The sequence below is a fragment of the Sprattus sprattus genome (assembly GCF_963457725.1).
Source record: "Sprattus sprattus genome assembly, chromosome: 15".
NCBI lineage: Eukaryota > Metazoa > Chordata > Actinopteri > Clupeiformes > Clupeidae > Sprattus > Sprattus sprattus.
In genome coordinates, this window is record NC_137913.1 from 19,374,731 (window position 1) to 19,399,349 (window position 24,619).

The window sequence follows — 24,619 nt, forward strand, 5'->3', positions numbered from 1 at the left end:
GACACTGCACAAACTAGCAAGTGCTGTGTACACACACACTTCCAAATGCAAACACTCCCACCACACATATTCACAAATACACACGGACAAACAAAGACTAACCATCACCCACAAAGTCCTCAGAAGTCACATCTATGACCTGAACTTATTTGATGTGCCTCTTTCAGTGTCACGCTTCACAATCCCTACCGTTAATACAGTAGAAGACTCATCATGGATCTTTTCTGGTAACTGCCTGGTAACTGACTCTCTTACAATACTCACTGGCCACCAATGATACAAATCAAACAAACTGGATAGCAAGTATTTTGCTCGTAGCATTTATTTTATTTGCAACTAGATTTACAAGGAAAGTAGTCACTTCCAGTTCAAGCAGTTGTCCCTGTTTGTGAAGGGGTCTGGACGGGACTGTGAGATCTTGACCTGGCCAGCAGGTGGCTCTGGTGGAAGGGCACTGAGCAGTAGACCTTATCCGAGGGCTCCAGGGGGAGCTCCCCCGGGGGAGTGGTGATCACAAACCTGAGGAGAGGAAAACAGTGAGACACCCACTGATCTCAGGAAGAGACACTCTCCACCAGACAATGAGCAGTCACAGCTGTCCCACCCAAGCAATACTCGCTACATGGGGAACTGGGGAACTGGGAGAGATGAATAGGAGTCTGGACAGGAGGGTATAGATAGAAGGGTATAGAAAGGAACACTGCTTGTAGGGAGGGGAGTTGGGAATACTCTACCAGGAACTCAAACTAAGGCCGAATCTCGATTCTTCTCCTTGCCCCTTTTGCTTAATCTTGTCTTAGTCTTAACCCTAGCACTTGCAAGTGTAAGGGCCAAGGGCTGAGATCTTTCCCCTATGAAATGAGACGCCACTAGGTTTCGGGTACGTCATGCGTGACTGTGAGCTATGAAACTAGCGATTTAAAAAAAAAGTCTAATGAAGAACATGGTTGCAAATATATATGTATACAACTGTGTAGAGCACGAAACAAGACTGTCGTCATTTTTAAATTAATTATAAGCCAAAAATACTTACATGTAGTGTATGTAGCATGATAGCTGGCAAGCTACCATATAAGCCAATGGAGTGGTGGTATACGCGCTAATTGTATCGGCAAAACTACCGTTTGAAAGTTTCAGTTAAGACCGACAATTCTATGCATCGCTCGTGTAGTACATTTCAGATCAAACCGAGTCATTATAAACATATAAAAAGTTGTGTAGATAGCTTTATTCGTGTAAAATATTCCTCGCTTCAAGCAGCCATGTTTTTTCGAAAATTCCCGAGCTGGTTTCGCGGTGTGCTCTGGGATAGCCCTTGGTGGAGCAAGGTAGGTCTCCGATCATCTCAAAAACGAGGGCCATACAGCCCTTAACCTTACTCCTTAATCTTGATCAAGATGGGTATTGAGACACCACTAGCTCTCACATGAACGCGCAATTTCAAGGGTAAGGGGTAAGATAAGGGGTAAGGGGAAGTATTGAGATTGGGCCTAAGTCCCACATAGCAGTTAGACCAGATCAGACCCCAGGTAATCAGCCAGACCAGATCACTTGCTCTGTTACAAAGTTAGTTGCTATTTAAATGTAACTAATTGTGGAGTCTGGATAGATGTGTGTGTGCAGAGGACCAAAACCAAATCCTGATCTCCAGATTTGGCAGACCCATGGCCCAAGCGGAGTTTGTGGATCTGTATGTGTTTTGAGGGTGCACTGACTGGCCAACCTAAAGCTGCAACACTGGAAGCACCTGATTGAACAAACTCAATACATCTGCCATACCTCTTCATAGAAGGGTTAGGAGGATCCATCAGCCGGTAGAGTCCAAAACACAGAATCTCCAGTTCGTCCAAAGCCTGGACGAAGAGATCTTTGTATACCATGCACTAGAATGGAGATAAATCAATGTCATATATATATGCAGGACCACAGCAAGAATGATGTTTTATTCAAATTAATCCTGCAAGATTTCCCAGAGTGTACTACTCAAATGTAGATGGTTGGTTTAACTGCTCTGTAATGATAGCATTGCATCTGCTGAATGACTGAATGTGACATTTACAATGAACATTTACAATGCTGTCTAAACTTTGGTTTCCATTGCACTAAAGGTTGTTGTAAACTGTGACATACAAATGTTTCAGCCAACAGTAGACACTGAACTGGATATATCTGTAATGGTATTCAATAAACTCCTCAAGCTATTACTGTGTAATTCAACTGCGTGTGTATGTGTTTTATTGGCAATTGTGCAATGATATGCATTCCACAGGACCGCAAGACCTTATCCTACAGTGTAAAACAGAATTATCTCAGCATTAATGCAACAATATTACAGTATGTTTCCCATAGTCAGGGTGTTGATGTGTAACTCTACTTATGAAAAACGAAGGAGCCTGTCTGGTGCGATAAGTTTTGGTATCATGAACGAAAATGGCTCTCCTACAGGTCATACTGGACTGGTGGAAAGTGCCAATGAGCAGTGGGGTACACCTTTTGACAAAGATCTACCCCCCTCCACCCACACACCGAAATTTTGACACGGAAAGCTTATTCCACATAACTTAACCCTAAGTCTTACAGAAAACCAGAATACAGATCCTAAGCTCTCGTAACTCTCCACCCCTGCAGGTAAGACTCCCTAAGCTCCGTAACTGCAGTTAAATCAAGGTGTTTCTGTGCATGAATGACTGGGCATTCTTCTTAAGGCCTAGAGAAGCTCAATGGTGCACAGAGACACCGTGGCAAGCGGTTCCATACGCGTAGGTGGCAGAGGGGCTCGTCGTCCAGTGCCAATTGTGCCAGTTTGGAGCGCTGACGCAGCGCGCACAGTGTCAGGTTCATCTCGCCCTCGCATAGATGGCTGTCCTCCGCCAGCTGAACCTCCAGTGCGGGCGTGTCTCCCCCCGTCACCAGTGTGTTGATCAGGTTGGGCACGTTGGCATTGAAGTACGTCTGAGAGAAATGAGAAAAAGGGATACAGTGTTTGTTTTCTTGATTTTCTTTTTCTTACTTTAAATATAGACTTCCTAGTTTATTAATTAATTACTTCGGTTTTTGTAAACAGATATTTGATTTAGTTAATTTTCAATTCAAAATGTGCTATGTATGCATTACATTACATTACATTAATAATTTGTGCATGAATATGTATACTAAGTAACACATAAGATAGCTGGTATGGCACTTTATAAGCACCATGCAAAAAACATTACTTGAGACTGTAAAAATCAAAGTGTGGGTTGCACAGTGCATGGACATCGCACAGGCTGAGAAGTAATGAGAAAAATGAGAAGTGAGGAGAGTGGAGCGGAAACGAGAGAGGTAGAGCAGAGCGGAGGAGAGGGAAGGAGTACATACAGCTGACATGAGAGAGTCCAGCAGGTCCATAGAGAACACAGAGCCGATGGCAAACGCCTCTGTCAGAACCATACTGGTGGACTTGCTCAACTCTTCCACTTCACTCACAAACTGCACGTTGGAGGTGTTCACTGTGAAGGCACAACGAGAGAAAGGCAAAGGGGTTGGCTGTGGGTGGTGGTGGAGCTGGGAGAATCAGGGCCGCTGGCCTGACACAAGATCTACAGCCTCAAAGGCTCTGCATACAAATGCATAATGTGTAACCAGTGCTCAAGGTCAGTTTTTTATCTAACCCCAAAGTTGTCCTCAAAGGATTTGGGTAGTGTAAAGTATGAGGAGTGTAGTACCGAGCTCTACCAGCAGGGGAACTGTGGTTCCTTTCCTTGGAGGTGATGATGGAGAGGCATCTGGCGCGCGAGGTCCTGCATTGAATAGAGAGTGCACAAGCGTCTTGTGAAAAATACATTTGCACACTTTACAAAAGATGTATTAAAATGTATTCTGTATAACAATGTGGCCATAACACATACTGACTGCAGGCTAATGGTACATACTCCCCAGTAATGCTCCATGTTTCATTCTCTAAATCTATTTATCAAAACATATCCCTCCCTCTCCCCCCTACCCGAGTACCTTTTTCTCCCTTGTAGGCTGCTGTATGGTCAGACCCAGCCGCTGTGTCGCTCTTGCAAGACAGCGTGTCTTAATTATGGATTTATTGTATCATTAGCACATTTCTGCTGCCGACGGCACATTGAGCCTGTCAAGGTTAATTACTGTAACATGTTTATTTTCTGTCAGCCTGTTGGATGGGCTGTCGCACTAGCGGTTAGCTCACACACGGTGCTCACAGAGGCTACCTCCGCTAAAATAACCAGGCCGCACATCTTCTTTCCAGTGTCTCGGAGCCTCCAGTCTCTTACAGCCTCCCACCGTGTCTACTCAACTGCACTGCACTTTCACGCACCACTTTGGACATATGCCACATTTCGTGAATTTTGTCCACAGGCAGCACTGCAGCAGACACAGTTCAATATCTCAAGAGGAACTGTCCATAGAGGGGTGCTGCAACTGACACATTTCAACATCTCTTTTCTCCTCTCTCAACCGCTTAAGCTAAAATGTTGAAATGTGGCATGGTTATACTTGGCTACATTTTATCACATCTCCTAAAGTTCCATTTGGCTTGCTAAACAAAAGTGTTATCTATGGCTAATCAAAATTCAGTGGCTAGTGCATGCTAGTGTGAATGGCCATTCTTAATGTAGGCTCACTTTAGATCCTAATGGAACATTAAGAAAACCTCACTACTTGAGGCATATTGCACATTGTCACAATCAGAAAGTATGGTTCCTTTCATTTTTGGAATCTTTCTGAGGGAAATTTCTAGTTAGTGTGCTTGCCCGAAGGGAAGCACAGTATTGTTATCGTCAAGTTTTCTTTATTTATTTATTTATTCCGTACGTTTTTCTTGCAGCTAACTACTCCTCGCCCGATTGAGCTAGAGACGCCATTCAAACACCAAAACATCCGGCCCGATCCGGTGCAAGCTGCTATGACTTTTCGTGGCGGTACCCCATGCCACTCCTTTTTTATCCCTCTTTTTCATCCCCTTTTTTCTCCATAGACTTGCATGGCAGAGGTCTCTGCCATTATGACGTCATAATAGGGTCATTAAACTGGCTTGCAGCTGTGCTTCTCACTGACACCTCCGCTCGCCAAATCCAAGGAACCGCATTTTCTCTGTCCCTCTCAATTCAACTTTGAAAAAGAATAAGAGGAACCGTATTTCTCTGTCCCTCTCAATTCAACTTTGAGAAAGAATAAGAGTAACTACAGTTTCTAACCTAGCTACCGTATTTCCACTTCGTTAAGGTGAGTTGAATGGCAGCATTTTTAGTGTACTGACTGAAATTTTAATGGAAACTGATAGTTAGCCGTAGCAGCTAACATATAAATTAACGTTACGTTAACGTTGGAGACGACATTTTCCGTAATTCAAGTTGTGAAGTAAACCTTTGAAGTAATTCATGAATTTAGTTGTGTGGATATAGTGACCTAAGGCTTGTATTCCCACTACGGTAACGTTAGCTGTGTTAAGCAGAGCTATCCTAGCTGTGTTAAGCAGCTGTAACATCTGAGTACGGGGCTAAAGGCTAACTAACACTACGTAACGGGAGTATCCACTGGCAGTTTCAGCTAGCCGTAACGGGGGATCATTTTCCTTAATTCAAGTTGTTAAGTAAACCTGTGAAGTAATTCATGAATTTAGTTGTGTGGTCAAGTGAGCTAAGGCTTGTATTCCTACTACGGTAACGTGAGCTATCCTAGCTGTGCGGGGCTATGCAAAGGTTGCTTATACTGAAAGAATGGTTAACTTGTTGTGGCCGATAGCGTGAGTTAACATTAACCCGTGTCCTGGGAGTAATGATTCATGAGAGACCTTGAATCATTAGGTTAACTGAAAAACGTTTGAGGATGTAGCTGTTGTAGTGTGCTCAGTTTTCGAAAACTAGACTGAAACTAAGAAGGATAACTATGACTAAATGTGACTAAAACTAATATGCACTGAATCTAAAATAGCTGCCAAAATGAACACTGAGATGTATTAATTTTGGCAGCTATTTTAGATTCAGTCTTAAGACAAAAATGCATATTAGTTTTAGTCACATTTAGTCATAGTTATCCTTCTTAGTTTCAGAAGAGGTTTTTCATGGTTGCTAGCTCTAATCAGATGTACTATAGGCTTATAAGAGAAGACTAACTTTTTATGCCAACGAACACCAATAACTAGAACTAATTTGACAGACTATAAACCAATGTGATACACGTGCTCTCTAGCTATACAGTAAAAGTGTTGCTTACGTTTGATACTAGACCTACAGTCTTAACTACTGCATTAAGTCTAACATATAGGCCTATCTTACAATAAACTTTAAGTAAAGCTGGCTATGTAACCGCATTCATTCCAATATTGTTGCAGAGATGTTTCCTTTTACCAAGATAGCAATTTCAACAATTCACTTAGCTCAGTAAGTCAGTATAACGAAACTCTGAGATACCCTCATATGTCTAAACGTCAGTGGAGCCAAAATATAATGGTTGAGCTTGGTTGCTTGCTAAAATATATTGGAAGAAGGCCCCACTACACTGATTGAGTAGATGTAAATACATGTTAATTCATAGGCACTTGTTCTCTCTGTCACAGAGCAAGCACACTCTCGCAGTTCGTTCACGAAACGCATTCTAGTTTAGTTTAGCGCTGTTTCAGAAAATAACCTTGGTTAATTGATTCAAAAGATTGGTAGGGTCTGAAATATATGGGAGGCACAATGTGGGAAAGGAAATAACTTCACATTACTTTAAAACTACTATTCACTGTGTCTTCACAAAACGACGAAATATGGCTTTTTTTTTTTTAATTATTGGGACTGAAGACTGTATGACATACTATTTGGCCAATACAGCGGACACTTTTGGCCTCTTTTGACGGCCTCCTCATATCGTTTTCACCAATATTAGTGTAAATGTCCCCTTTTCTGTTTACTCAACCTACGACAGGTTTGCTTTACTTAACCCCAAAATGCCGGTTCTATCATATTTACTAAATTAGATTTTGAGACATCTGTCATCATGTTTTCTAAAAAACCTGTTGCAATCTGACACATGTCTTCTGCCCTCTGGTGGATTATCTGTGCACTGTAGGTGCATTGTAGGCAGTTATGGGCCTTTACGTAAATGCGCAAAATGGTTGCCTGCATGTGGTGGTGTTTGGGAGAGAAATCTTGAATTTAAGAAAAGTTACTAAATGAATAGCGTTTATCTAATTGCTATTTTTCAATATAAAAATGTATTAAGGGAACCTTTACTTATATTAATATAAAATTACTATATAATATTTCATTCTTTACAGTAAAATGTTGTTGAAAATGTATGTATCAAATATGATACAGCAGGTATTTCAGGTAGGTTATTTGTAAATCCCTCCATTGTTCTTGTATTGCAATTCATGATGCTGACCTCAGCAACTCTTTGATCTGGTATAAATCTGGTATAAGGACTCAGGGCCCTTCCTGAGGTGTTTGAAAAAAGCAACAACCAACGTGAAATACTCCAAAATGTTCCAAATGCAAAATGAAAAGTATATATTTTAGTTTCAAAAATAAAAAAGACTGTGATCAATAAATTGCCTGATCAAATATGAAACAAAAAAACACAATCATTTGTCAAATCTGAGTTTTCTGGCTAACATAATATATTATATATATTATTCTGTATTTTTTTTTACATTTTTCAAAAATGTATTTATAAAAAAAGTCCCTATTTTCACTTAATTCTTGTTCATTCTCTCACTTAAGGTAGTGGTCATATTACACAACTCTATGTGGTATGTCTAGTTACAACCCAAATGTTGTCACACGCAGTCGCACATTAAATTGAAATTTGATGCCAGTTTACAATAGTTTGAAAAAAATTATCCGCAAAAAGGGCACTGTTCAACTCAGAGATCAAAAGAGTAGGTGCTTGAGCACCACCTGGGGTCTATCTATGCACGTGCCCGAGTCGAGCAATTGCCCTTAAAATACCATACACTCTCCAAAGGAGCCAAAGAAAAACCAGTACGCACCCATACCATCACAATGATTCACACACTAGTACAGAAATATCCTGCCAATGAACACCCACCTATGGGGCCGTAGCTGCTACGGCGCCCGTGCTGGCCCGGGGGGCGGGAGGGCTGGTGGCTGAAGCGCGTGTGAAAGAGGTTGACGCAGGACAGGATGGTCTCCTTGTCCTGCATGGTTGACTCAATGTTCTTGGGGCTGCTTAAGGTGCTGAGGACCACACACATGGCACAGGTCTCCACCTGCAACGCTCGCAGGTCGGCCTTGCACATAGGAGAGCCCTGGCAGAGGTGGAGAGGGGAGAGGGAGAGATTGAAAAAAGATGGAGAAATGGAAAAACAGAGAGAAGGGAGTGGTACAGAAAGTGAAAGGGAAGAGAGGATAAGAAAGTTACACTATCCTGAATTTCTTTTCCTTCTCTCTTTTTTTCTCTCTCTCACACACACACACTTACAGATAGAAAGTAGATTTTGGGGAAGTACTGGATATTGGGCCACTCCCTTCTGAAGTAGTTGGGGTTCCCCAGGAAGACCACGGTCTTGAGCTCGGGGAGGGTGAAGCTGCTGGCCCTCAGAGGCATGATGAAGTCCCCCAGGCCCAGCAGGCTGGAGTCTTCATCCCCAACCAGGCACACCACCACATGCCGGTGCAGAGGTATCACAGACGCCTTCTCTCTGGTCTGGGGAGGAACACATATGCAAGGGGATGTAAGGAAGACACACACACACACACCTGCATGCACATAAGAAACTAATGTACATACACACACTCACATGCACACACATATGCCCAGACACACATACACACTGAAGGCACAAACACTGATAAGGAAATGTGAACTCTGACTTTAATAAAGTATGTATGTGGGTTAATCATATGCCTTTGTGAGCTGAAACATAAAGCTTTTGTCCTGTTCTTAAGTGCTGACGTAACTACACAGGTAGATACACACCTGCATGCACATAAGAATGTATACACACACTCACGCACAGGCGCACACACACAGGCACAGGCACACACACACACACACCAGACTGCAAATTAGTAGAAACATAAGCACATACACAACTAATCAATGACTCTGAGATCAATAGGCACACATTGATGTTTCAACACTTACTTTCTGTACATCGGTCTGTCAAGCATAATGGATAGTTTTTCCATATGGGGTCAAACTAACCAATCAATAACAAATAAATGTTTTGAGTGAAACAAAATCTGATGCACCACTGTGTCAACAATGTTTTCAAAAAGGTAAATTAAGTGGTAAACAGAGCTCAAGAGAGATTGTTGCTTATGAATTTAACACTGAACGTTAACTTCGCCCTAGGGGATGTATTTCATATAACTTTCTTAGAAAATGACAATTATGGGGAAAAATTCAATTTCAATTTCAATTTTATTTGTATAGCTCCATAACAATACAATTGCCTCTAGGCGCTTAACAGAGCCCAGAGCCTAAACCCCCTTAGTGCATGCACAATGGCAACAGGGGCAAGAAAAAACTCCCTGTTAGGCAGGAAGAAACCTTAAGTAGAACCACGGCACATAAGGGGGGACCCCTCTAAAATGTTTGATGGCCAAGGCTAGAGCTGATATTTTACCAGTGTGATTTCCTCTAGTGGGATGGGGTTGCACCAGTGGAACATGCCAGTGGAGTCCAGAACCACGTCCTCTTCCAGCTCCAAGCGCAAGGTATACTCATCCAACTCAGGCTCAGGGCTGGGGGAAAAAAAACACAAGCAAGCTTTTAAACACAGTACTTAATCCGTGGTACCATGTCACCACAATCAGCCTGTGTGGTGGAAAACAGACCATTAGGGCATGATGGATAATGAAGAGAGGCATACAAAATGTCCTGCAAGATTATGAAATCAGACATCCTAAGTGAACTACATAGCAAGTAAAGTTGACAAGGTCTTGATCCATTTCATAAGTAACTGCACGCTGTGACACAGAAAACAGCTTGAGAAAACATCAGCTCTGCTGTCACACAAAATAAGGCAGAGTTGTAAAAGCTACAAGTTGAAGACACGGTACACTTCTAGAGCGACAGGCTGACATCTAACATTAACTTGTAGAAGGCACACAGTGCTGAGGAAGTGTCAAAGAGGACTGAAGACTGAAAGCTGAGACAGAAAAAGAAAACCAATGACAGACAGATATACAGAGAAAGAGCAGCGAAAGTTGAGACAGTGCGCTGAGAGCTGTGCGGAGAGGCAGGAGCAGAGCGGAGGGACTTTGATAGGTTTCACTTCTAATCTGCCCGCTAACTCATCCGCTGACGTGCCCCTCTCCTCTGACAGCCTCTCCCAACATTAATGCCCAGTTTGCGAGGGGGGAATGGCTAGGGGAACAGAACCCATTCATCAGCCTGTCAATCCAGCTCCTGCTTGCCTGTCTGCTCCACACTGCTCTGCTCTGCTCTGCTCTGTACTCTAGTGCTACAGCTGAGGCAGGCAGCTAGCTCAGGATAAAGATGGGAGAGACAGAGGAACAGACAGACTGTGCTTTGTGACTGGCAAGGACAGTGAGTGGACATCTGTCTGACGGGAATTTGCTTGAGAGTGTGAGTGTGAGTGTGCGTGTGCGTGTGCGTGTGCGTGTGCGTGTGCGTGTATATGTGCATGTGCGTGTGCGTGTGCGTGTACGTGTGCATGCTTGCTAGTGGGTTTGCATTTAATGTGGAAGGATTATAAATATGTTTATTACATTTCTCCATAATTCCTGCAACTGACTGTCATTTCACCCTTGCCCTGGCTCTGAAGCTCCAACCCTCCACCTTTGGTCCATTGACACATACACTCATTTTAAGTAACTTAATGAGAATATAAATGGAAATATCTCAGCCTTGGTCATTTGTATGACGTCTAGAAGTTTGCTTGGTCTGCCATCAGGACTTACCAGAGGGGGAGAACTCCCAAAGATGGCTGTCTCACATTAAGACTCAGGAACGATGATGAGGCTGTGGTCACTGGAGGAATTTCACAAGCACATGACAGATATCAATCAACAGCAAATTGTGTACTCCAGTACATAACTAACAACACCCATTAAAGGTAATTTAAAATCTATGGATTAGGAAAAGTGGCCTGAGTTTGCCACCTACTGGTTCAAAAGTGTATGTGAGCGTGGGCATTACCATCATCACACTTGCACGGTTTCATTCTGGAGATATCGTCAATGTGATTGTGGCAAACCCAACAGTAAAAGCTGGCTCTATAACAGAAAAAAAACATATACATACATCCAGAGGTAGTGTGAATATATACACACACATAACCATATGCTTTTCCCATGTGAGAACCATAACTGAAAATGTTAACATCCATGTTCACACTCACACAACATACATACATACACAATCACACACAGACAGGAAGCAGTACCTGTGCGCATCTGCTGCATCCTCTGCAATGAGAAATCCCAGGGTTTGGTTCTTTATACGGATATGGCTCGGAGGATTCACTAAAACACTGCCCAGAAAAACAAACATTGACATTCATCATGATTCCCTCCCCAAGAAAACAAAATAGTAAACAACCCAAAACATCAGATGATTTTGTAGTGACTTTCACCAGAACTCCGATTCTGCACTTTGATACTCGATCCCGATCAAACTCAAATTCAGCTTCAGGAAACACAGCCTGTGGAGTGGGTAGAGGTAAGAGACCGCCAGTCAGAGATGCCCTAGCAGGTCCGGTCAATTGCCTTATGCACCATTGGACCAACACTTACTTGCTGGCTTGTGCAAATGAGAGGCCTGTGAAGGTGCTGGAAAGGTATTCAGTGTAAATCTCTTTGCCCATGCCCTCTTTGTAAAGCTTTCGCCAGGAATTATCGTCCGCCTGACCAACAAAAGGCAAGAAAATTTGTATACTTCAAGACAGCAGTATTATATACTAATATGTTATTTGGTCTCTGAAAGAAATTCATATTTCAGTGTCACATTTGGTGTTAAGCTCCACTTTTCCCTTCCAAAGAAAGTTTACAACTTTCAGATCAATCTCTGGTAATGATGTCAAGCCTACTGTGGTATCCTCCTACCTGTTTAAAACCTTAATCATTTACAGGCAATACACTTAGGGTCAGGACTAGGCCTTTAGGAGCTTTCAGAAAGACCAGCAACCTTGATTTCATTTCATGTTTGCTTGGATTGGTTTCTACCTGTGATTGTGTATGGGTGAATCTCATTGGCATCCTAGAGATTTACTGTCGTTCTGCCTACAAGTAGCCGAGATATGCCTACCCTATCCAGAGCAGTGTTCATTACCCAGGCCTATGCATACTTACCTCCAACGGGCCACCCTGCATGCTAAAGAGGTTGGCCAGGAGAGTGGAGAGCCCCGGCACAAGGCAGCTCTGAGCCATGAAGCCCAGCTTGAGCTCGGCTAGACAGATGACACCATCGCCCCTGCTCCACTCCCAGTTGGACACGTTCTGCAGGTAAGCCTGGTGAGGTGATGGTGGCACAGTGAGTGTGGTGTGGAGATGTGTGGTGTTGCTTAGACTCGTGTGGTGGGTACTGTGCTCATAGTTTGTGTGCTGACTCGAACCTTGCTGTTGTGTTTTAGCATCTGGACAATGACTCTGGTGTTGGGGTTGTACTGCTTGATTGCGATCACCCTGATGTCCAAATTGTATATAGATGTAACGACACTTTAATTTACAGAAGACACTTTATAAATAATAAGCTAGGGAATGAGAGAGGAAGAGTATTTTACCTCATGAGATTAGTTATATCCTCATTGTGGTGGTCTGCGGCATATCTGTCACAGAGAATCAAGCAAGCATTTGCTCTATCCATCTGAAGAAGAAAAGAAATAGAAGTAGGCGAATGGAAATGCCGACGGCTCTCTGTACGCATAGATGTATATTCACACTTAGCGACTGTCTGTGTGTGTGCATGTATGCAGGCCCCATTACCATCACTCTATCCTGGTCTTTCCGCTTTAACACAGAGCCTTGGTAGAAAATGACATGCATAAACCACCTGCTGAAGAAAGCTTCCAATTCCTGGTCAGGACAAAAACTGAAAAAAGGGAGCGAGAGAAAGGAATAGGCTAGAGTGTGTTGAACAGAACATGGAAATTCTAGGTAGCTGAATTACCTATAGGCTATCAGGTCTCGTGGGCCTCAAAAGCACTCTGAGACGTGAATCATTGTTAATGGATTATGCAACTACATGAATAAATGAAATTGTATCGGAAGTCTGTTTAATACTCACTTTCCCAAGAAAAGCACTCGGACATTAACCTCTCCCCTGTCCTCATGGAGAAACTCCCACATGAATGCTGAAACACTGGCCAGAGTGATGTGTCCACACACCACTATATGTCTAAACAAACCACACAGTTAGGTTGAGCATTACTATAAAATAGCGCATTCAATCCATCTATCTATCTATCTACCAATCTATCTGTCTTATTTGAATCTGGGATTTGTGCGTTTGTACACTGTATAGGTCGTAAATGCTAATGTAGCAAGCCGTACAATTTCCCTTCATCTTTGTATTTCCCACTGAATCTCTCCCTGTTTATGATGATCTCGACAACCTCTGGTACATAGGTAGCAAACATGCCCTATGGAGAACAAAAGAAAGGATTAGCTGGTAAGTGACACTTGAGACGTACAAAAATATAGACCAGAGTGGGGTAAGGTAAGCCAAAGGAAGATGGAGATGTTTATTTTTTTTACCAGGCCAATGGCGATGAAGCCTGTGACATACAGGCGGCTCAGTGTAGTGCTCATAAACACATCACCATAACCCACTGTTGACATGGTGACCACAAGAAAGTAGATGCAATCAAAAAAGCTGAGACGTCCCTGGTTATGGGAATCAAGCCAGGGGTCACCTGAGTTCTCAAGCTGTTATGAGACATGAAAAGGAAAGACCGTTATCAAGAATGATATGCTAACTGGCAGGTGTCAAGTCTATACGTTGTCTAATTTTAATATCAGCCATGCCCCCATTGTACAGGCTAGAATGTACTTAGGGGTGACATTAACTCCTACAGTGCATCCTTTGACTGTCTAATGCAATGACACTAGCCTATATGCATATTTAAATTGCATTTGTGGGCCTGAAGAGTTGAAATATTGAACAGATATACTGAATGTGCTAGCTTACACAACCGCAAGCAGCTGACTATGCAAATTGTGTACTGCTATTGCTTGATGACATACCAGGTGGATAAAACCGGCAGAGGTGAGAAGAGTTGCTACCAGAATGGCAACTAGACGAGATAACTTCAGAGATGTACTGTTAAAGAAATGAGAAAAAAGGGGTTGCAGATTTATGAGAAGATGAATTTTAAATCTAGTTCAATTAAATTGAATTGTATTTTTATAGCGCCAAAATCATAGAATGTAAAGAGCCCAGGGCCTGAACCCCTTAAGAGCAAGCAAGGGGGGCAGGACACACAACAGTGCACAACTGGCTGGTGACAGCCACAAAACATGCCGCATGCACTGTCTGTAGCCCATATTTATTGATATTGGGAATTGTATGTGTTTACTTGTGATGAGTTATGCTTAGTTATGTTGGCTTGGTGCTTTGGATTTTTAGTTATACAAGCATAGTAAGGGTGGCAGGATACAGTAACAGTACAGTAGTTCAGTTGTACCAGGCTTGTGCTCACACATACTTGCTGTTGAGAATGCCAAGTATCTGTAGAATCTGCGGTAACTCTAAGGTGCACAATGCCCTGATGAATCTCAATCCTGCAGAAGTCATAGGATAGAACAGCATGCAAAACCACGGGAGCAGTGAAAAACTTTTTTTTTAAAAAAAACACAAGCTGGCAAAGCTAAACTGAACACACTTACTGACCGATGAACAACCTTGGTGTAAAGAAGGGCTCAGTTGGCCATGCACCAATATAGAAAGCACAGTTTTGAGACTATAAGCTGTTTATTCACTGCCTAATTTATGGACTTTTTTCCATGTTTTATTTTAAAGCTTATCAGTTCAACAACAAATGTACTAGATAACCACATTACACTGCAACTACATTACATTGTTCACATCAGTGATGACAAGGGGTTCTGCCAGAGACCACCTCACCTAGCCATGATCGTCGTGTGAAGAGCGTGATGAAAAAGTGCGGTATGGTGAAGAAATCTACCAGTGACTTCAGTTCCACCCAAACCTGTAGCTGATCCTGAGCTGCAAGAAACTGGTAATGATGTACCATATTCACTGGTGAATGATCAACGTCCCAACAAACAAAATAGCTCGATAAACTGAGGCCCTTATTTTTCTAGTGCACAATGAGGTAGGGGGCAGTAGAGGCCTCACTCACCCTGAGTCCAAAATTAAGAAGATGGACAATGTTGAAGGCCAGGTCTATGAAAAATGAAATGCCATGCTCCTCTATGCAATACTCTACAGGTCTAGGGAAGGAGATGGGATCCCAGGGGAAAGACATTAGCCATCATATCCATTTTAAAATAACTCAGTTGGTGGCAAAGTCATACCTACTCTGCTGTTTGGAGTAGATACATCAGGAATGATCCAGTGTTGAAGCAGAAGAAAATTACCATCTTGACGCCAAAAGAAGACAGGCAGAGAACAAAATACTTCAAAATAAAAATAAACACCTTTTTTGATCGCATGACTTTCAAATAGAGTGATTACAGATCATTACAGTGTAGGATGGTGTTTGAGGTTGACTGGAAAAGAAAACAATTACCAGTTCAAGCCATGACTCACCAGGATTTGTCCGGAGACCTGCTGAGCAGAATTAAGCCTCACAGCCCATTCACTCAGAGCAGACCTCAGGCGTAAGTGGACCGTCAAAGCCTATTACGGAAGCCAAAAGCCAGCATCATTTGTAAATATCTATGCAAATAGTCCGACCAACTGAAGTCAGATGTAGGGCTTTTAAGTTGATGTGCTTTTGGTGGTGGGGGGGTCAATAGACAATACTCATACACATTAAGCACACAGATATGTAAAAACCCACTATCTTGCACTTACTTTTGGCTGACGTTTACACCTCCATCCAGGCCGCACAGTGCCAACACTGTTGAGGCCCCAGCTGCAGCTCCTGATGAGCAGAAGGACCATCAGCCCTCCCAGGAAGACAGACAGAGAGGAGCACAGATGGACCCACCACACCCGGTGGCCACGGTAGACACAGTAGGGGAGGAGCAGATGTGGATCAGGTTTGCTAAAGCCCTTCATAATGTCAACAAGGGAGGCTCCAAGCAGACACACCACAAGGGTAACACTTGTTGGTGGTGTGCAGGTATTCCTACTTTGCCTAGCTGGCTACATCGGATAATACAGATATAAAACCAGGTCAATGTATACCATGATCAAATTAACCCATCCACTGAGACTGGACCAGATAGAACAGGAATAGAATTAAGTGCATACTGTGACATCATATAATGTGACATTCTATTTTTATTACATGCTGAAAGACTGCAGGTTCCATGTGGTCATGGTGATCAACACTGAAAAACTTGCAAGCTAATTGTTCACACTGAACTAACAAATCAGTAGCAACAGTATCATAAAAGGCCATTGCTGATGCTTCTATAGAGGTTAGCAAATTATTTCTGTGAAAGAGGTCAACCTGACAGAAAATCAAACTTCAACAAGTTTTTTTTTTTTTGTCCATGCATCAGCATTTTAATCAGACAAAGCAAGAAATTATTGATCAAAGTAGCATAGATATCTCAAAAACCAGGAATGAAACACCCCTTAAAAAAAGATTTTGTTCTGTAGGTGTCCTCAGGCACTGCCTTGACATTAAGATGAACCTAAGTGAACTACTACTAAAGTAAGGCAACAAAATTAATCATGTCGTCCTTTGCTGTATTTACAAATTACGGGGGAAATTTCCATTACGCTATTTTACAAAAAACAAAAAAAGTCAGAATGAAAGACAGGATATCATTTAAAGAATAAGATTTTTCTTCATGCAAGGAATATATCAAAATTGTACTCCTTGGAACTTTCATGTTGATGAGTAAGAACAAATTATTTCTAACTTCCTGTGGAAATACCAGTATAATACCTTGAGGAAAGATTGGAGACGAGAAGTTCATTGGTGAACATTGCCACGTGTACATTTTTTTGTTTGTTTTAGTCAATGTAGCTGGAGGGAGAACAATTTCCTAAATGCTAAAAGCTCTGAAATGGTTTTGTTTGTTTATTATTTACAGGACAACGGTAAATTTATCTGGGACCTCTTTTATCCTGTAAAACACAGGTTTATTACAACTATATGTGTACTGTGATGCACGCAAAACATTAGTACCAGCATCTTCAATGCTTTAACAGTTATAAATAATTTAGCTACTGTGGCCATAGATGTCTTTGGTCTACTAATGTTACAGTGCAAAACAAACAGGAGAACTGTAAAATAGTTTTGCTAAAATTGCATATCTGAACTCTACGGATTAGATGGTAGATAAAATTATGTTCTCAACAGAACCGTGAAGGGACTGAATGGAAAAAAAGCACAGTATCAATCTTTCACATACATGAATTTACTAATATGTCTCCAATGCAGTACAACCTGATTTTTAGCATCTTTCATAATGTCATACACAAGTTTTCATACACAACAAATGTTTCTTTATGAAAACAAAAAAGGCATGTTTCCTGTTTGTTTGTTGGTTTGTTTGTTTTAAAAACGTAACCCATGAACAAAACAAAACAATACAGACCAGGGGAAAAGCCTATCCTCAATTGCGACCTGAAAGATCACCCCCACCCCCATGATATCTGAAGAAAATACACTGGTTTATCATACCGAGGGTGCTCGTTATCTTTCAGTAAGGGGGCAAGTCATACAAATAAATTATGGGACCATATTCTGACCATTTACTTCCTCTCTCAATGTTATGAATAAGCATAGGAAGAATGCAAAATGACTTAAAAAAAATGTGACATGCCTCTGCAAACAGAGAAGCGTATGGTGCCCACACCAATCCGCCATGTCAGGAGGCAGGGCCGACAGAGGAAATCAATCCACGAGTCCCAATCACTTCTGGATCAGAACTGGGAGTTTTATCTAATTGGCGGCTCATTGGAGATGTTACCATCGTTGAGCCAAAAGAAAAATACACAGTAATGACAAAAGGAAAAAAAGACAGACAAAAAAATAAGTAACGAGTCCGTTTCAAAAAAAGCAGCAAAGCTGCAGTGTTCCATTTACACAGCATTTTAAAGTAAAGGAAAAAAAGACAGACATGTAGGGATCAATCTCCTTTCGTGAGAAAAATAAGGTAAATGTTAAGTATATTGTGTTTGGTGGACAAATTCAGGCCTCTGCCGGTTGTGTATTTTACAGCAGGGCTTGGGGTTGGTCCGGCGGGTGGTTTTGGCTGGAACCCTGGTGAAGGAGGGGGGGTGCGGGGCCTTATCACACCACCCCATCCCTTCATTATCCTCCATCCTACTTATAACCCTGCTGATTCCAGGCTGCCTGGCCGTACACGCCATAGGAGGGCACCTGCCATCCATTGGGCACATACTGGCCAATCTGCTGGGTGTTGCTGTACCACTGACCCCACTGGCCATAGGGCTGGGCAGTGTAGCCTACCTTGTTTTGCTGAGGAAGGAGGGAGATAAAGAAACAAGTCAACGCATATAGCATACAAAAAACGACAACATTGTACAACTGAAAAGATTAAAAGTTATTTAAGGTTATTTCATCAAAATGAATTGAAGAAAACTAGGTAACAGGGATGTAAGGTGCTGTGGTCATCAATCAAGATCAATGGCTAAATACTGACTCAGCGTGGACATGTGAGAAGGGGAGAGAGGTACCTGAGGCATCTGCTGCATGGGGCTCATTGTGTCCGGTGTCTCTTTGCCCCAGTAGCACTTGACTGTGTGTCCCTCTACGGATGAACCGTTCACAGAGACGATGGCGTGGGCTGCCTCTTCGTGGGTGCTGAACCTGTGGCCAGACAAGCTAATGAGATCTCTGTCTGCAACGCCTTAGTTTACACACAATGGTAGTGTGTAAACCCATCATGAATCTCGATGCATGCTTGAACATATCCAGCCCCCCTCAGTGAAAGGGATAGGTCACTCAAGAACGTAAAGTTATGCTGAATTGGAACTGAAAAGCAGGCAGCTAATTGATGAAATGAATGAAAAGCAGATAGCTGCCAAAATACCATTAACGTACTTCGTGTAACTCCATCACCACTGAAATAAATCAAGCCTTTTCTTTTGTCTCCCTTTTACCAGTTGTGCGAAATCAATGACCAACTGAACTTCTTATTAAAATAAAGTTCCCCTGCTCCTCACACTATTTGCATTTGTGTGACGTGTAATTTTGATTAACAGCCTAGCCATATTGGAATCCTTTTATCACCGAATTCACACAGTTGGTTAGGAAGAAATGGGATGAAAACAATAGTTAAATCATCTGAGGACCAGTTTTTATTTATTTTTAAGACAGGTTTCATAAAAATTGTAGATACTGGTCAGAGAGGGTTATGGATTGCTGTAAAAAGAAAAAAAGCACTTGTGTCCATAAATTACCATGTGACCTACCTTATAAAAGAGTAGCCTTTCTCAGGGAATACCCTAACCTCCATGATGTGGCCAAATGGTGAGAATGTCTGCCTCATCACATGCTCTGAAATAAGACAAAATGGAGTCATACAGTGTTTTCCCTTAATAAAAATATACAATCGACACATGATAAAGTAACCCAGCAGACTCACCTGAGAGACCAGTGACCACCCCACCGCAATACACAGTGCAGTTGCTGGGACTGGACTGGTTCAGCACGTCATCAAAGGACAGGTGCTTTGCATTAGCTACAAAAACAAAGATGATACATGTTACGTATTGTTTCATGCATCAAAACACTTCTTGTTTAAAACATAAAATGAATTGCACACCAGAAGCAAAGCTAGGTATTACACCATAATCCATTGCACAACATAAGATATTCAATGGTTTCTCACGTCATGTATGCAAAAATCTTTCAAGTACGTGTTCCATACAGAGACTTATTTTACTTACTCTCAGAGGTGGCTTTAGGAGCTGGAGGCTTCCGCGTGGCCCAGTTTGTACGAATCTGTCGACCCCCAAGCCACTGGCCTCCCATCTGCTGAATGGCGTTCTCTGCATCCTAAAGACCAGCCCAGAGAATGACAGAGAACATCAAGCACTTACTCAGACTTTTCAACCACATACACAAGTGCTGTATAAACAAAGGGAAAAGTTCAACAGGCAAACTCTCAAAAAGGTAGGACTGCAGCTCTGGCAGAGGTTGCAATAAAATAAATGGTCAAAACACACACGAACACCCATCCAACCAAACTTATAACTTCAACTTACCCATTTGTTGAAGAATGAAACAAAGCCATAGCCTTTGGATTTTCCCGTGGCGAGGTCTTTCACCACACGAGCATCACTGCAAGGCCAAGAGTCAAAGTTATTTCTGAAGAAATGCTAATGATAACAAATTCATCTCAGGGTGCATCTTTTCAGAAACTTACGATATTTTTCCAAATGGTGCGAAGGCAGCTCTGACGTCATCTGTGGTAATTTCAGGGCTCAGGTCACCGACAAAGACATGGAAATGATCTGTGAACGAAGATGGAGAATTTCAACTGCAATGCAAAACAATACCAGCTTATTCGAACAAGTGCAGCCTCATTCAGCTAATTTTTAAATGCACTTGAACTGATGAAAAGAATAAAAGGGTAACGGAAGGGTCTCTTACTGCTCGTGTCTTTCTTCTGGCTGCTCGGCATTGAGGCCCAATTGACTTTCATTTCCTGAGAGGAGAGAGACAGAGAGAAAGAAAGAAACAACATCATGAAGCATGACCCCTTTTGAAACTCTGCATAAACCACCATAGCACTTTCTGTGATGTTAAGAGGCATGAGCTAATTGAATTGAACCACTGAATCACTTAATGCAATGTGGGACGAAAAAAAAAAAAACCTGATCACTCCAAAAAACACGCTGAAAAAGAAAAAACTGAGGTCTTGGAGTGAAAAAAATTATCTACGGAGTAGAAGGTCTAAAGTGACTTACAACAGAGTGATTTTTAGCAACTTGTATAACTCCTCAATTGGGCCTTCAATACCTGTTGAGGATAAAATATTTGCACTGAATATATTTTTTACCATGGTTGTCACTATTCTGAAGCAGCAGGTGTGCGAGTATAGTGCAAAGATGATTTAGGACAAAGACAGGGCAAAAAAAGATAAGGAGGAAATACTCTCACATATAAGAGTGCACACCGGAACTCTGTCCTACCAACTCAATAAGGTCAGATGTTGTTAGAAGCCTGAACAACTCAGAAATCAAGAATCCACATGCCTGGCTGGTGCTCATTTAACAAAGCTGAACACCAAACAAAACAGAGGATTTCCAGGAAAACTAATGCATTAATAGAACAGGACCATTGATGTGATATTGGACAAATTCACATTCATGCTGAGGTCTATGGAATCCAGAAAAATATGAATTGTACCAAATAAAGGTAATATATCAATAGGTTTACTCCACTTGTTATTTGTGCTAAACAAAATACTTGAATAGCTTTACCCATCACACCTACGCTGTTTCTGTTCTGAAAACTGTTCCTCCAGGTTTGTAACGCAGGCCGCTCAGAATCCCTGCACTAAGGACACCACTGTGTCTCACTTATTTGAAATTGTGACATGCAAAGTGAAAATATAGTTTCTACTACGCAGCTTAATGGACACCACAATCATCCACACCTGCACTGAACTTCACCAAGAGCACCAGCTGTAGCAAACAGGCTAAACAAATATCAAACAAAAACCTAGTATGTGTGATAACTCATAGGTGAAATTTTCCTTGCAGATGAGCCACTTTTCTCAGAAACTACAACTGGTAATGTCAACATCTAACCTACTCACTAAAGCATTAAAAAAGGCATGCATGTGTTGTATGCACAAGATGTTCTGAAAACCAAAACAAGTCCTTGTGAGACCGTCGCTGCGATTTAAAGCTAGGACAGAAGAGGCTACTTACCTGTTCGGGTTCGTTATTGCACAAATATTTCAAATGACTGTACGTTGTCTAGTCCACGAGTAAAATACATTTGGTCCACTTTTCTTGCCCAGATGGCTTTAGAATGAAATGCTAGAAAACAACAACTTACCTTGCCCAATATTTTACGCCCGTTCATAGCAGACAGGGCGGCAGCAGCGTGATTGTGTTCGTAGAATTCCACAAAGCAGTAAGGATCATTACCTGCAGACTTGAAGGAGACAACGACATCCTGTCAATGTGGCAAGCATAACAGACACTTGGTTAACTGTTCCGTTGAAATACTTATTACTGCATGTTGTGGTAGCCAACTGCTTAATACTTACATCGGCGATCATTTTACAGCTCTTGCAGGGGCCAATCTGGGCGAACACCTGCATGATGAGGGCCTCCGTCACATCTCGAGAAAGATTCCCCACGTACCTTAGCATTCGAGAGAAAGGAGTTCAGCGATAGCGAGACCTCACCGCACCAAGCTAGCCATGCTAACCTAGCTATGTATCAAAAACCAAGGCCACGTCACGAATGGCTTCGGCAATCAACACGCACTATTCCAAAGAAAAATCGTTTCTTACCACTTAGCATTTCATAATAAGTCTACTTCAGTGGTGTTAAAAAGATTTTTTTTTTGCAAAATTACTGAACAGGGCTAAATGCATTAGAGAGACCTGATTAACAGTTATCTAATGGCTTATTCTTAGCGGGTAAATAACCTTAATGAATTTACTGCATGCCCATCTGAGCCGGCTAACGTTAGGCAGTTATTAGCTACAAGTTGCCACGCATGAGCGGGGCATGATTAACTTAGGTGGTAGCTTAAGGTATCTACTGAATTCTTGTTGAGAAACGCACACTGCTTTCATTGTTAGCTTTCTTGAGGCTAACTGCTAGTTAACATCAAATATTGGGGGTATTTCACTAACCGCGGATAGCTCACCTATGCTAGTAAGCTAGCGCTAGCTACGGAACTTCCTTCCTTATCGCTTATTTGCTAGCGTTAGCGTGCACGCAAACTTAGCACAGGAAAAAAAAACGGCTAGCCGGCTAAATAGCAAGGTTTGTATTTAACTTACAGAGTCTTCGGTTGTTCGTCACCCATCATCTTTGCGTTCCCCGATAGGAGGTGAAATATCCCAAGACAGATTTATCGTATGTTGCGAAGAATCAAGATACTTTCGAATTCCGAAATCCTGTCGTAATCCACCCAGTTGGGCTTCAGCTTCAACTAGCCGAAGGAAATGTGTCTTTCAAACAGAAATACTGCCACCTGGTGATTTGGAGGAGACACACTGCCATGACAAATCCATAGGGGAACTCTCACTTCATACACCCAACTTATTGTTCGAGGCTTTATAAGTTCATGTCATGTTTGTCATATGCCACTATCAGAGGTTTTTGACCAAAACACTGTTGAAAACATTTTAATATAACATTTCAAGATCTGATGAGTAAGCCTATTGATGGTGAAACTTTGAAAGCTCCATATATCCGTCAGACATCAGACACTTTTCGCCTTTTTCACATGGACAGTCCTGTTGTTGCGGCTCTACCGACTCTTGCTCCTCACTTATTTCTTGCTTGCATTACATACATTGTGGTTCTATCAAGCCACCACTCCTGCCATACTGGTTTGGAACAGTCCCAAAGAAAGCAAGATACATTCAGTGATTTGGTTCCCCCACTCAAGTGAATTTTTAGTTATCAGAGGGAGAAGGGTTAAGTCAGGGCTATTCAACTTCAGTAACAAGGTTTTTGGGGGCCACATAAAATATGACACCACTACAAATATATACCTATTGTGGATTGTCAAATGGCATGTATTCATATCCAACTACATTAAATAAAGTCTGAGTAAGATAAGTAAGATTCCCATAGACTCTGGATATGATGCAAATTCTTTTATTTTAAAATCATCAAATAGATAACAAAGATCCCGTTTTTTTCTTTTTCTCAAACATCTCATCAGACATTAAGTGCTTATGATGCCCCCATTAATTGGTTATTTGTCAGATAAACAATCAAAACTTTCATTAGATGGGCAATATAACAACTGAAAGATACCGTTGGGCTGAGTGGAAATGCTAACCGATTGCCCGTGAAAACACAGCTGCTATACTATAATATATTAGACTTTTATTTGAGCTCAGGTGTTAGTTGCGCTTGTGTGATTTTAGAAAATAACTTGATGGAATGCCGTATAGTATAGGCCACATTCAGTATTCTCTCAATGAGCTACGATTTGAACTCTGAAAAGCTAAAACAGACTTTTGTCATTCATGTAACGTACTAACCACACTGGGGGGGGGTTACAAACACTTGTTAGGAGACACAGATTTCCCAGAGATAAATAAACAGATAGATGTTACAGTGAGTGATAGGCGAGATCAAAGAGGTCAAGAGATCAAATGTCTTAAGTCATTGTTTAAAGGAAACTAAAAAAAAAAAACATGCCTATCATTTCATGTCTGAATAGCCTATCTTATAGTTGCATAGACATGAGACAGTAAAGTCAGTTGGTTATTTCAAGATAATTATATTAAACATGTTGTAAGCGCAATCCTGAGACACTCCTGTAACTTCTGCCTTTGTTTTGATAGCATTCAATTGAGAAAAGCTAGATTTG

At 41.7% G+C, this 24,619-nt stretch overlaps 2 protein-coding genes across 3 annotated transcripts; both read right to left on the bottom strand.

Annotated features, from left to right (window-relative positions):
* Nucleotides 1-368: 368 nt before the first annotated feature.
* LOC308376324 (calcium-activated potassium channel subunit alpha-1-like) lies at nt 369-16,170 on the bottom strand (the record flags this gene model as incomplete). The annotated part of the gene is made up of 21 exons (XM_080852619.1): nt 369-519; nt 1,780-1,883; nt 2,758-2,952; nt 3,358-3,488; nt 8,044-8,263; nt 8,437-8,661; nt 9,587-9,704; nt 11,372-11,458; nt 11,561-11,629; nt 11,721-11,830; nt 12,276-12,434; nt 12,539-12,608; nt 12,940-13,014; nt 13,210-13,320; nt 13,476-13,564; nt 13,680-13,850; nt 14,169-14,244; nt 14,630-14,705; nt 15,049-15,160; nt 15,287-15,377; nt 15,983-16,170. 21 exons carry the CDS (start codon nt 16,168-16,170, stop codon nt 369-371), a joined length of 2,628 nt encoding a protein of 875 aa, XP_080708745.1.
* A 1,289-nt stretch (nt 16,171-17,459) lies between these two features.
* On the bottom strand, nt 17,460-23,229 carry LOC308376569 (cytotoxic granule associated RNA binding protein TIA1-like). Of its 2 annotated transcripts, none has more exons than XM_080852947.1 (11): nt 23,070-23,229; nt 22,323-22,419; nt 22,109-22,207; nt 20,693-20,747; nt 20,466-20,553; nt 20,305-20,380; nt 19,987-20,095; nt 19,683-19,778; nt 19,510-19,594; nt 18,772-18,904; nt 17,460-18,553 (listed from the first exon to the last, which is right to left on the bottom strand). In XM_080852947.1, exons 1-11 carry the CDS (start codon nt 23,096-23,098, stop codon nt 18,398-18,400), a joined length of 1,023 nt encoding a protein of 340 aa, XP_080709073.1. In that variant the 5' UTR covers nt 23,099-23,229; the 3' UTR covers nt 17,460-18,397. The 2 variants fall into 2 exon arrangements, with proteins under 2 accessions (XP_080709073.1, XP_080709072.1); XM_080852946.1 differs by having other exon boundaries at nt 22,109-22,228.
* Between the last annotated feature and the right edge of the window lie 1,390 nt (nt 23,230-24,619).

Excerpts from the sequence above, each read along its gene's own strand:
- LOC308376569 (XM_080852946.1), bottom strand. The coding sequence starts at position 23,098 with ATGATGGGTGACGAACAACCGAAGACTCT. Across the intron at positions 20,748-22,108 it reads GGCGTAAAATATTGGGCAAG|GAAATGAAAGTCAATTGGGC; the intron begins GTAAGTTGTTGT and ends CTCTCCTCTCAG. Across the intron at positions 18,554-18,771 it reads CCATGCAGCAGATGCCTCAG|CAAAACAAGGTAGGCTACAC; the intron begins GTACCTCTCTCC and ends CTCCTTCCTCAG.